The 13,940-nt window shown below is 43.2% G+C and overlaps 2 protein-coding genes across 8 annotated transcripts in view; one reads left to right on the plus strand and one right to left on the minus strand.

Moving 5' to 3' along the window:
* Positions 1–9,303, minus strand: part of L3MBTL1 (L3MBTL histone methyl-lysine binding protein 1) — a 45,986-nt gene extending 36,683 nt beyond the window's left edge. Inside the window, exons 1-3 of one of the 5 annotated variants that reach the window (XM_083508030.1) lie at positions 8,863–9,303; positions 8,199–8,290; positions 6,618–6,663 (exon numbers count right to left, since the gene is read on the minus strand). In XM_083508030.1, the coding sequence (XP_083364156.1) occupies positions 6,618–6,625 (8 nt within the window). In that variant the 5' untranslated portion in view covers positions 6,626–6,663; positions 8,199–8,290; positions 8,863–9,303. Of the gene's footprint in view, positions 1–5,189; positions 5,241–6,617; positions 6,664–7,277; positions 7,425–8,198; positions 8,291–8,862 lie in introns of those variants that run through there. The other 4 variants (XM_083508034.1, XM_083508031.1, XM_083508032.1 and 1 more) reach the window with 4 other exon arrangements.
* LOC310709034 (uncharacterized protein) overlaps positions 1–13,940 on the plus strand; it is a 431,701-nt gene that overhangs the window by 148,719 nt on the left and 269,042 nt on the right. The gene's annotated exons all lie outside the window — the stretch shown is intronic.

Here is a 13,940-nt window from a genome sequence, read left to right on the forward strand (position 1 = left end):
GAGGAAATGTTACACTTTTGGTTCTAAAGATGCTCTATACATATCCCAAATTGCAGAACTCTCAGATCTAGATTATTTAATTTTGCTTCTGACAGGAAATAAGCCTGTCTCCTGCTTCTGCTTTTTCTTCTTCAAAAAACGGAGCTGAACGCCATCCCTCCTCTGGCAAATCATTTGTTGTAATCAGTGCTTTTCTTCTCGAAAAAAGGTGCTGGGACTGTGTACCTTTCAGTAGCCCCAGGAAAAAAAACACTGATTGTAACACAAGGTACAAAGAAAGAAAAGTTGCCTTACACTCCACACGTACTGAGCTAGGCATTATGAGCATCGCCATTCTGCCATGGGGCACAGCACACAAAACACTTCATTACCTTGGCGCTGTGTGCACCAAGCATGGAATATACACTGACCATGGAGCCTACACAAACGCTTGGACATTATACACAAACGTGCACACACAATGCAGCAATTCTGCATCTACCCAACTGAAAAAAGGGCAAAAGAAGCTGCAGGTTTGCATAAAATGTGCGTAATGATTTACTCTAATTTGAGTTGAAATTGTAGCAAGGAGGTCTGTGAGTGGTGACCTGCTAAGTCTCCTGCCTGTGTGCTAAGTGCTGGTGAGCAGCTTCAGAGGAAGCAAAGCAGTTTTTCAGCTGATATAAGAACTAACAAATGAAAAGGGGGGGGGGATTCATTCAATGGGGTTGGAAAGAGCTAAAACCCTAGGGAGAAAAAAAACCATTTCCTGCATTTCCCCTCCCTTCTGGACTTTTGCATCTGAACTTCCCATTGTTTTGCCTTCAGCTTCCTGAGATCCCACACATTTGTCTAACCCTTTTAAGATCCTAAGAAAGCCCTTCTGAGTCAAGGCAGTGACCCATCCAGTCTACGTAGCATCCTGTTCTCACAGTGACAAGCAGACATGCCCCTATGGGAAGCCAGACGCAGGACCTGAATGCAACTGCATTCTCTCCAGCTGTGATTCCCAGCAATACAGAGGCATACAGCCTCCAACAGGGAGGCAAAACAGAACCATGCTGGCTAGTGCCATTGAGAGCCTTGTCTTCCATAAATATTTTCAACAGATGGAGGAAGTGATGTGTGGAGCAAGGGAGATGGGTGGTGGTGATGGTAGCTCCTGCCTCCAATTTAAATCCATTCAAATCTAATGAAAAGACCCTTCATGTGTGCCACTGTATGTCTGAAGTGTTCTTTCCCATGGCACAAGTATAAATTGTGGGTGGGTCCTGCAGCCACAAACACAATCCCAGTCCACAAACACATTTGCATGTTACACGCTCAGTTTCTCAGCATTGGATGCACAGAAGAAGCTTTCGCAGGAGGCTGAGCTCAGCTGTGGAAGCCTGCAATGGTTTTATTTTCGAGGGTTTTAGAAAAACCCACACACTCCGATTCAGGTTGTACATGCACCACACAATGCGTTCACAGTAAAGCAATCTCCTGTCATGTGGAATTTAGCAATCCTTCAAAGCACTGCTCAAATATAACTACAGTGGCCGGTAATAAGGAGACCTCAAGAAACCCAGACTACTTGGTTGCTAAAAAAGTGAGTATTCACATTATCTGAAATGGAATTAACAGAACTCACTGTCAAGGCTGCAACACTTCCGATGAAAGATGGAGGTCTCAAACTACCTATTCTTATTTGCAAAAGAGTGTGTGCCTGCTTTTTCCTTTTTTCCTTTCAGAGATATAATCTGAAACGACATTTCTCTCCTTTTTCATATCTATTGTTTCCAATGGCCTGCATATATCCTTTCTCCCAATACCAAATCCTGATGTCTCCTATCCATATCCATCCTGCTTTATTTCCAAAACAAGCGGTTCCTCAGTTCTCTTCTGATCATGAAAGCCCTCGTAGTAATTCCAAATGTGTTGTTCTTTCTGATCAGTAGTAAGGCACAGGTATGCTACTCTGCACATGCTCAAACACTTTTTCATCTTGATTATCCCACTCCTCTCCCAGTATCCCAGTATACACAGGCAGGGGCAGCTCTAGGTTTGTAGGGTCCCTGGACAACTTCACTCTTCTGGGTCCCTCACATATCTCTGGCAGGTTCAGGGGGACAGCAGCACTCCAACCAGTATGGGCACTTGGACCTAGCCACCACTTCCCCACAATTCCTAAAATGAACATCGGGACATTGCTGGAAATTAAAATGGAGGGTAGTTGGCCCTAGCAGCCAGGGGCTTCTTGGAGTGCAAGGCAAGGAGCAATTTAAGAATGCAGGAATGAATAAATGAATGAATGAGGGGGAGATACAGGGAGCAGGGGGTCCTGCTGAGGTGCTGGGGCCCTGACAACTGTCAAACAATGTCAGGTGCTGACATCAGCTCTGTACAAAGAATTTCCTAATGGTCTCTCATCCAGTCACTTTACAAAACCAGAACTGCAGCACAGTGGCATTGCATGCCTGTTTCAGACCACTCCTGGGAATGATAAAAAGGTAAAGGGACCCCTGACCATTAGGTCCAGTCGTGACCGACTCTGGGGTTGCGGCGCTCATCTTGCTTTATTGGCCGAGGGAGCTGGTGTACAGCTTCAGGGTCATGTAGCCAGCATGACGAAGCCACTTCTGGCGAACCAGAGCAGTGTACGGAAACGCGTTTATCTTCCCTCCGGAGTGGTACCTATTTATCTACTTGCACTTTGACGTTCTTTTCTTTTCTTGTTTTTGTTTTGTTATTGTCATATGTTTCAGGGACCACCACAAGCTGTGGCGGTGTTTTGTTTTGGTTTTTTGCAAAAAATTTATTAGTTTTTACAATATCAATGACAAACAAAAACATAAAACAAACAAAACATAACAGACATAAATCATAACCTTATTGAAAATAACAGTTATTTACTTTGTAAAACAACTTCCTCGTTTCCCCTTAGTTGAATTTCACTTTGACGTGCTTTTCAACTGCTACATTGACAGGAGCTGGGACCGAGCAATGGGAGCTCACCCCCGAACTGCCGACCTTTTGATCGGCAAGTCCTAGGCTCTGTGGCTTAACCCACAGCGCCACCAAGCACCAAACTGTGGCTCTGCTGAAATTCTTGCAATAAATTGCCACGACTGTTACCTTCTTACTCCTACCCTCTCCAGCCACTGAACAGCTACCAGGGATTCCCGCAAAGGATACTACTGTTTGCAGTCCGTATACAGATAACTTATAAAGCCCTGAATGACTTGGGGCCTAAATGCCACTCGCTATATAATCCTGCTCAGCAATTAAGCTCTAACAGGTAGGACCTCCTGAGCACCCCACAGTTAAGGAGTGATAAATCTGGTGACGGTGCACGGTCAAGCCTTCTTTGCATGGCATCCTGTCCCCCTAAAGAAGCTTTGGAACTCCCAGCCCCTTGAAATATAGCTGGTGCCCTCCCTTTTGATATTTAAGTGCCAGATCAAGAAATGGGCTTTAAAGGGGGCTTTTGAAGGGCTGTTGTAAGATGGTACATACGCTGTAGTTTTTAAAAGAATTTGTCAAGAATGTATAACTTGCTGTTGAAATGGAATACTCAGGATGAAACGGTGAAATCTGCTATGATTAAATGGGCACAAGATGTTGGACATAATATTATGATGGCTGACTGGGAACAGTTATGGACCACTGGTATGAAGTTTACGGCATGTAATGCCTTAAAAGAGAATTTAATGAAAATGATTTACAGGTGGTACATAACACCAGTCAAGCTTGCAAAAATTTACCATTTGCCCGATAACAAATGTTGGAAATGTAATGAAACTGAAGGTACATTCTTTCACCTTTGGTGGACATGCCCAAAGATTAAGGCATTCTGGGAGATGATCTATAATGAAATGAAAAAGGTATTTAAATATACCTTTCTGAAGAAACCAGAGGCCTTTCTCCTGGGCATGGTCGGCCAATTGGTGCCAAAGAAGGATAGAACTTTTTTTATGTATGCTACAACAGCAGCAAGAATACTTATCGCAAAGCACTGGAAGACACAAGATCTACCCACCAGGGAAGAATGGCAGATGAAGCTGATGGACTACATGGAACTGGCAGAAATGACTGGCAGAATCCGAGACCAGGGAGAAGAGTCGGTGGAAGAAGATTGGAAAAAATTTAAAGTATATTTACAAAAATATTGCAAAATTAATGAATGTTAGAAGGATGCTGGAATGAAGGCATATGGTTTTAGCGGAATTGTAATAAAGAATTAAGTAAAAACTGATTGATAATGGGCCAAAATGAAAAAATTTAAGGTTAGACCGTTAAGATAAACTATAGAACAAAAATTGAGAAAGATGGAAAGAATTTGCTGAAATAGTTAATTGAACTAGAATACAAAAAAGGGAGGTGTGAGGAGGCCGATGAAACAAGTAAATGAAAGGTAAAGATATGGAACATTGGATGTGTGTTTTAGTGTTTTTGTCCCTTTTTGCTGTTTTGTTGTATTGTTTTTTCATGTTTTTCTTTTTATGTATTGTAAGGTATGTTCTGTTAAATTTTTTACTGTTTTTCTTTTTTCTATTTCTATTTTTTGTAATTTTTAAACTTCTAATAAATATCATTTAAAAAAAAAGCATTGGTGAGCTTACTGAAATGATGAAATATATTTACGAAGTTGTCACGACTCAGCCCGTTATCTATGATACAAGCATGTGATGGAAAAACAACACTAGTAACCCACCACTGGACACCATGCTATTTTCCAATCTTCACTGCCCCTGTACAACCTGTGACCCATCAAAACAAAGGCAGCCCTCACAACAACAACAACAACAACAACAACAACAACACACCATGTACATAGGCTGGTTTGTCAATAGCACAATAAATTGAATGGTTTATGTTTGGTGCTTCCCACCCCCACCCCCCACTTTCTCCTGCAAAAGCCAGGGGGTGGGCACATGGACATCTCAGAGGCCTCAATACAAGCTGCTCAGTTATGTTCATTTTGATGAGTCGCAGGCCTGTTAAAGGGCAAAGGCTTCTTTTTTCCTTCCTTCACCCACTCTTGTTCCCAAACAGCATAAACACACAAGACAATACATTACTGGAAAACGAACTAAAAGCAAAAATAAAAAATCATAAGGAAAAGATCTGACAGGGTGGAACTGTCAAGCTACCACCACTGGTTTTGTCAGAGAAAGTGGGAAAATGAGAAAAATGAGCAGAAAGAGAAGAATAATCCTTTCCCCCACCTGCAAGGATGGAGCAGCTGGCATCCTCCAGATGTTGCTGGAATACAACTCCCATCATCCCTAAAAACTGGCTGAGGCCCTACTGAAATGGAGTCGAAGTATGTGTTAAGTGGTATAAATGCATATTCATCTCCTGATTACCCCAGTTCCAGTTCCCTCCTCATCTTCTGTTGTCTCCCCTGAGACAATTTTTAGATTGTAAACTCCAAAGGGCAAAGCCCTGTCCTTTTCTACTTTGCACCATGCTAAGTACAGTATATTGATGGCACAACGTCAGAAGAAAGAAAGAAAGAAAGAAAGAAAGAAAGAAAGAAAGAAAGAAAGAACTCTGTAAGCATAAAGTTGCATACAAAGTTAGAACTGGAACTGCTGTGATAGATTAAAATGGAAAGTGGTTCCCAGATCTAAAATAGGGCGAGGGAAAACCCACTATTTTACTCCACATTTCTACTGGCAGTCTGTAAAACATGGACAAGGTTTTAGGTTATCAATTTCACACCCAGGTTCTGGGCCATAAGCCTCTGTACATTGGAATTCTGTTTATATTGCACTACATAGTAATCCACCCTGAGTGGTGGGCTATGATGGGCTATAAACTGAGATAAACAACCAGCAATTTAAAAGGAATTCAAACAAAAGGAATCAGTAAGCGTAGCTCAGTCTTCAGACATCACTGACTTAAGCCAAGGAAAGGAGATGGAGCACTGAAATCTCCCTTTACGAACATTGCAAAAGTTGAGGGGGAATAATACATCCTTGCATGTTTATTCAATGAGCAGCAACTCTGAACATCACCAGCCGCATAGATACACATCAAAGCTCTCCACGTGGGGGGAAAGCAAACACAAACAAATCCAGACACCTCAAGAATACGTAGCGCTTGGAAACAGTTGTCCAATGCCCATTAATACTTGATTTTCCAAAGACACACCCCACGTTCGAGAATTAGTAGTAAAATAAAAATCCAATAAACGGCAAGAAGGGCATTTACGCCATTTCCCAAGACTGCCTGTAGTGTGTTGTGGGCACATAAAATGCCATTAAATGTCATTGCAATAAAATGGTCCAATCAGGCACTTTATCCACTCTTGTGATTGATGATGGTTTTATTATATAATTTGAAAACACAATTCCCAGCTATTAAACAATCATCACGGCCATCTCCATTTCTAGCTCTCTCCTTAACAGAGGACTCATAAGGAAACAGAAGAGAAAATACCACGATTTTGGAGCGAAAGCGGGAAAATCTTGTTATTTCTGGGTAATGGTCTTTTGTAATACCTAAACTGTGGCAGATCATGTGTTGCATAAGCCATAAACTGACTGCTACAAATGCCTGGCTCCTTATCACATCTATGACATTGCCATCAGAATTATTTTCAATGTTAAGCATTTTGAGTAAGTTTCAATAACAGGTGCTAATCTTACCTTATCATCTAGCTGCTCAATTCTACAGCTACTGTGGCTGTGATCTCTATTAATAATATAAAGTTCTAACGTTAAGGATTAGCAATTAGCACTACACTATCATTAGTAGCATTCTGGAAGCGTGAGTGGTTAATTAAAAGGAAGCCTCGTCCAAGACCATTCAAACAAGCAACCGAAATCACCGATTCTACACAAAAGCATGCTTCTCCCCCCCCCCCCCGACTTTCGCAAACAGCAAGATGATCACACCTCATTGCTATTTAACAAGCAGTTCATAAAAATGTTTCCAGTGTAATGTACTTCACACAAAACCCCAAACCACTTCCTTCAAGATCAAACCACTGGGGGAGGAAAACATTGGAGAAGGGGGCAGAATAGGGGTGGGAGAAAGGGACGCAGAAATTTCTGGGACCGTTTATTATTGTTAAGAGATGGATGCTGGAGTCAGGTGTGTTGAAACCCACAGGTTTAAACTGGCAGGACAAAATGGGCCCATGTGCTGGAGGGAATATGGTAATAGCCCATGCACACTTCCAGAATTAAAACCACAAATGAAACACAGACAAAAAAGCCAAAAAACTTGGGCCAATACTTCCAAGGCAGCTCAGACCTCAAGGTAGATGCTATTGGTACTGCCTGTGCGCTCCCATAATAAAGTACCTGGGTTGCAGAAATTGTTCTCAGCAAATATTCACTTTCATGCATCAGAATCCCAATCTTCCAAGAGGTGAAAGGGAGGCTCCCCCCACCTTAAAATGAAAAGGAGAAAGACCTCGCTGCACACACAGGCAAAGCATGAGTTGTGTCCCTCTCTCTGGTCTCCAGCAAAGGGCGGCTACTACAAACCCGTCAAAGTCTTTACTTTTAAAAAAACATCAAAATGGCGGAATTCTCCCTCTTTTTATTCTGTTGCACAGGCAGAGATCCCCTTTATTGGAAAGAGAGGCAAGGCATGGAATTACTCGAAGGAGAAAGTTTGTGAAAACGACCCCTTTTCTCCCCCTCCCTTACAAAATCATTGCCCACATCTCATCTCCCCTCCCCTCGTCCCCCCCCCCTTTCTGCATAGCTTCATCCCAACTCTTTTATGTCGTATTTATGGGAGAGGGGCTTCAAATTATCATTCCCCGCGTGTAAAACATGGAAACTGCAATATGGAAAAAGCGCCCCAGAATTTTGCACAGCCCAATTTTTCAACAAACCCGGCCACTAAGTCTTGGGGTGCTTTCCCCCCTCTGTTCCCCCTCCCGCCTTCTCTCTCTCTGTCAATCTTGCAGATTCCCCCCCCCCTTTAGTTTTAACTACATTGTTCCTTGCAAAAAGCAAATGCAACTGAAATGAATTCGCGGTCCCCACTCGAGTGGGGTGGTGGGAGGAGGAAGAAGGGGAGAAAATCAAAATGCTGGCATATCCACTTGCAAAAAAAATAATAATAATTGCAGGCAGGCACCACAATTTCGAATCGATGCATTGCATGCAAAGCGGAGCAAAAGGTCTGCAGAGCACGCGGCGGACCTTTACCGAGCTGCATTTTGATGATTTAAAGAGGTTTATAAATTACTTTCTTATCTGATTCCTTACCTACAATCATCAGCCTGTGGTCACTGAACGCTGAGCCTGCGGGAACCTCAGGCTGGCCGCGCCTGCGCGCACAGGGGGCGGGGCTGCCTTCCCTGCAGAAATGCACAGGGCGATGAAATTGACAAGCAAAGCATATTTAATATACAGAAAAAGAGAGACAGAGGGAGAGAGAGAGAGAGGAGGGGGCGGGAGAGAAGGAGCCGAGCATTATTCACGCTGCAATCCCCATTTTCGTAGAAATATAATATTAACCCAACTAGTAACCCGTCTTTTTCCCACCCTGTACAGCAAGCAGGCTTTCTATGCTGATGCGACCGTGGTGGGGAGGGTTTCCTCCGATGCACATCCACATCCCTCCCCCCTTCGCTATATCTCAAATAAAATGCAAACACCGTTTTTCCTTTCTGAGTGTGTTTACGTGTTCGGGTTTTTTTTGGTTTTTTGAAGCATCCTGTCAACGCATCCAGATTTTAGTGTCGTGCATGCACCAAATTATAGGTGTCTCTCTTTCTGCATTGGGGTCGGAGGGCGGCGAAGGGATTTCTTTATTTATTTTAACGGTATCTAAATGATCCTGGCTTGTCTTCTGTCCCTCCTCCCCCCCCCTTCCTAACTGAGCTTCCCAATTCCACCCTCCCTGGGTTGAAGATGGCCAGCTCCTTACGCTGCGCAAACGTCGCCTGCTTCCTGGAGGATCCCGGTGCCTTGGAGGTGCGCAATGCACCCCCTCCTCCCCCGTTTTCAGGGCTCAGTCCCTCCGCTTTTTACCGCATCCTGCCCCTGCCTGCCGCCGCCGCCGCCACCCCACCAAAATCCGGCCCTCCGGATTATGTTTTAAGGGCTCGTCCGCCCCGGTTGCATCGCAGGAGGAGGCGCATTCTGGAAACCTGTCGAGAGCGAGGGGGGGTGGGCTGCTGTGGGAGGCGCGGAAGCAGCTAGATCCGTTTTCGAGGGCGCTGGTGTAAACGACAGCGGAGCGAAACCCGTTCCATGGAGCCACGAGCCGGCTGCCCGCTCGGCGAGGAGGACCGTTTCCAGCACAGCAGAGAAACGCAGGGGCGTTTGGTTTGGGTCGGTCCGCTGAGTCGGGCAGAGGCGGATTTAAGGGAGCGCGGCCGCTGTGGCCGCACTACACACGTCTCCGCCAACATGTATCGGATGAAAATAGGGACGTCCAACATTTCACTGATGAAAATAGGGACGCCCTATTTAACAACAACAACAATTTTGCTATTTACACCCCACCCATCTGACTGGGTTGCTCCAGTCACTCTGGGTGGCTTCCGACAGATATAATAAAACATTAAACACACACACATATATATATGGAAGTTATATATATACAGTGGTACCTCGGGTTACATATGCTTCAGGTTACACACTCCGCTAACACAGAAATAGTACCTCGGGTTAAGAACTTTGCTTCAGGATGAGAACACAAATCGGGCTCCGGCGGCGCAGCGGCAGCAGGAGTCCCCATTAGCTAAAGTGGTACCTCAGGTTAAGAGCAGTTTCAGGTTAAGAACGGACCTCCGGAACGAATTAAGTACTTAACCCGAGGTACCACTGTATATAACTTCCCTATACAGGGCTGCCTTCTGATGGCTCGGAGATTGGATAAGTCCATACCCTCCAACATTTCTCCAATGAAAGCTGTGGTCTAAACCACAGAGCCTAGGACTTGCCGATCAGAAGGTCAGCGGTTCGAATCCCTGCGACGGGGTGAGCTCCCATTGCTCGGTCCCTGCTCCTGCCAACCTAGCAGTTCAAAAGCACGTCAAAGTGCAAGTAGATAAATAGGTACCACTCTGCTGGGAAGGTAAACGGCATTTCCGTGTGCTGCTGTGTTTCGCCAGAAGCGGCTTAGTCATGCTGGCCACATGACCCTTCGGTCAGTAAAGCGAGATGAGCACTGCAACCCCAGAGTCAGCCACTACTGGACCTAATGGTCAGGGGTCCCTTTACCTTTATTTTAAGGAAAAGCAGGAAATTCCAGGATCAAATCAGAAACCAGGACGGCTTCTCTCCCTGGAAAATAGGGACACTTGGAGGGTCTGTGGGCACTACATCAGGGAACAGCCCAACTATGGTTTAGAATGGAGTGTGAGAAACGACTGGTGCACCGATTTTGGGCGTCACACAGGCACCACTGAAATTTGAGACACCCTTGTACATGTACCACGTGTACACATGTTGGGCTGTGAAGATGGGGCTTGAATGGCAAGCCTTTGTGAAAGGGTCCAGCCAGAAGCACCACTGTGCACAAACTATACCATGGGTAGGCAACCTAAGGCCTGTGGGCCGGATGCGGCCCAATCACCTTCTCAATTCAGCCCATGGACAGTCCGGGAATGAGTGTGTTTTTACATGAGTAGAATGTGCCCTTTTATTTAAAATGCATCTCTGGGTTATTTGTGGGGCATAGGAATTCGTTCATTCCTCCCCCCCCAAAAAAAAAATAGTCCAGCCCACCACATGGTCTGAGGGACAGCCTACGGCTGAAAAAGGTTGCTAACCCCTGCGCTATACCTTTAAAGCCCATTCCTAGCCCATTTTCCCTGCTCAAAGAAGTCTGGGCCTTTTGGCTTGTTAAGGGTTGCTGGGATTCATAACTCATAATTCTTTGAGGGAGAGAACGTGATTCGAATTGGCTTTAAGGGATTGGTTAAACCACAGAGCCTAGGACTTGCTGATCAGAAGGTCAGTGTTTCGAATCCCCGCGCCGGGGTGAGCTCCCGTTGCTCGGTCCCTGCTCCTGCCAACCTAGCAGTTCGAAAGCACGTCAAAGTGCAAGTAGATAAATAGGTACCGCTCTGGCGGGAAGGTAAACAGCGTTTCCGTGCGCTGCTCTGGTTCACCAGAAGCGGCTTAGTCATGCTGGCCACATGACCCAGAAGCTGTACACCGGCTCCCTCGGCCAATAAAGCGAGATGAGCACCGCAACCCCAGAGTCGGTCACGACTGGACCTAACAGTCAGGCGTCCCTTTACCTTTACTAGTTTATTTTACAAGATTTATATGCCACTTGATTTACAAAAGGAATAAAACAATAAAAATGTTAATTAAAAAGCTGAAAGAACAATTTAAAACATTCAAAAAATAATCAAAACCAACAATATGCTAAAAATCAGGTTAAAATATGGCAACGTTATACATGTCTGGTATAAGCTGCTTCCAGACAATCTCTGTTTTTGAGGTTAGGATTCAATTACATGCCAGCAAATTAGGTTGGGCAATTAAAATTGGTTTTGGAGGTCTTGAGCAACAAATCCGCTTCTCCAAAAGATTGGACTTTTTGCTGATGTCATCTAATCTCTTTGCAAACAAAGCTCAATATATGGGTTATTCAGAAGCAACCCAAAAGATCCAATTTGGGGGAGGGGAGAACCAGGTTTGTTGTGTCAATGAACTGTAAATGTGCAGCCTGAATTTGCAGGTGTGTGACTGAATCCTACCCCAAAATAGTGACAGTCTAGAAGCACCTGTTCTGATACTCCAAAATGATGGGAAGAAGTGTGAGGGAACATTTGCAGGGTGCAACATTGTTCAACCTTGTTGCAAGCAAGTCAGAATGAATGCTGAACAACAGGGTTGCCATTATGTCCTTTTCCCCCCCAGGACACAAATGCCATATTACGCTCCTGTAGGGATGGGGTGTCAATTTTGTTTTTTCTCAGTTTCTCATTTTGGATTTAAATACTTTTTAGTAAATATTTTAAAACTGTATATAAATCCAATACAGTTGGATACATCAGCATTTTATTACAGATTTCTCCTGTTATGCACATTTTGTATGCAATTTCCCCTAACATAATGGATTTTTGTATGTTATCGACACATTTTGCTCTAGCATATAAAAAGCTGCATTGCAAAATTCAGAGAAATGTAAATTTGGAAGGATGTCTCAGTTCACGTATGGTTTCAGAAAGTGCAAATTAGAGAGGTTCACCTAAAATGCGAAATGAATCAAATCTTTTCCCCATTCCTATTAACCAGACACCAAATCTGAAAGCAGCAGGCTAGTTCAGGGGTTCACAAAGCAGACCATGGGAGGATACCAACACCTTGCCACCCTTCCAGCAATTGCTGCCTCAAGCAGTCACTTCATTCTGCCTAATGGTAGGGCCAGCACTGTGTAAGGCATCTATGTAGAATCGTCATCTGATTGTTAAGCTTGTGTGTTTTCTCCACACTTTTTCCAAACTACAGATACTCCAATTGTTGTTGCTGCTGAAAGTGTGCAAGCTCCCCTTAATAGCCTTCATACTATTCTTCCATTTTTAATTTTTAATTTTTTTATTTTTAAAGAGGTGTGATTTTTATGCGTTCAGTGACCTGTTTGGGGACAAGAGTGGTGAGCCTGTTGTCATGAATCCATTTCACTGCACCTTCACTATTATTTTTCCAAGTGGCACAATTTTATCAACATGGTTGTTTTCATTTGTGCTAAAATATATCCTCACACAATATAGTCACACACAATAAAATATAGTCACACAATAGCACTAAAAGTGTTTTAGCCCATATTTAAAACTGATATAAATAAGCATGCTGCCTTTTCCAGTCTCATCAGTTAGCATAATTTTAGCACCATGTTTATCCCCATATTCTGATTCTGATCTTCCTTAAACCCTTTAAAAAGCTTTAAGTCATAATGCAAAAAAATGATTAAATTAAAAGGGTACTTTGGCCAAAATGTTGTTGTTTTTTAAAGGTGTATTCAGCAAAATTGTTCTTTCCCTGCCCACATACCAACTCACATAAAAATGTGCATATTGAGAGAAAATACTTTTAGAAATTCATTTTTTTAAAAAAAATGGATTTAAATACTTTTAAATAACTATATTAAAACTGCATTTAAATCAAAAATTTAAGCCTTAAAAAATATAAATCAGATTAATGTGGAATTATGAGTGAACATATGGGAAAGTGACAAAGGCTGAGAATACAGTGATTTATCCATCTCTTTCTAAAACACACAAACAGCAGCAGCAAGAGCAAATAACCTTTAGGGCGCCAAATTTTGGTCTTGCACAGGGCACCATATTATGAAAGATTACTGAAGTCTACCCCTGCCTAAAATTGTCTATTATTCAGGATAAATAGACTAACTGGAGGACAGACAGTTTGCTAATCTAGAGTGATTTTTGTTGTTGTTACACCTTCAAAAGAACAGCAGTCCCTATTTTTGATTTTTTAAGAGTCTCTTCTCTCCTTCCCCACCCTGGGATTTTTCAGCTTTAAATGTATGTATGTGTGCATGTGGAGTTTTAGCTGTCCCAGTTTCCATAACGACACAATATACTTGTTCTTCAGGACTGCAGTGTCAATTTTTAATCATATCACATTATTTTGGAATTTGATTGCATTGGTGTGGAACTTGGGTTGCTATAACAACTGTGCAGTTAAATATATATATACACAATTCTACGTTGTGGTAACATAGTCCTAACATCTAGATAGGTAGCAGGTTTTGTGTTTATTTAAATTTGCAGTCTGCTTCATCTCCCAAGGCTTCAGGCAGGTGACTTCACAAACTCATAAATGCCTGTATTTTATTTTTAAACATAGATGAAACTAATATGGGGTGGAGGAGGGAAGAGAGCAATCACAGGCATCACCCTTTTTAAAAAAACCAAATTTTTATTCACTTTCTTTCCTATCATTACATACATCTCATATCAATAACATACATATTACACCTCTTCACCCCTTCCCTCCCGGGCTTCCCTCAGCTTCCTA

Source organism: Podarcis liolepis (genome assembly GCF_965112155.1).
Source record: "Podarcis liolepis genome assembly, chromosome: 6".
Taxonomy (NCBI): Eukaryota; Metazoa; Chordata; class Lepidosauria; order Squamata; family Lacertidae; genus Podarcis; species Podarcis liolepis.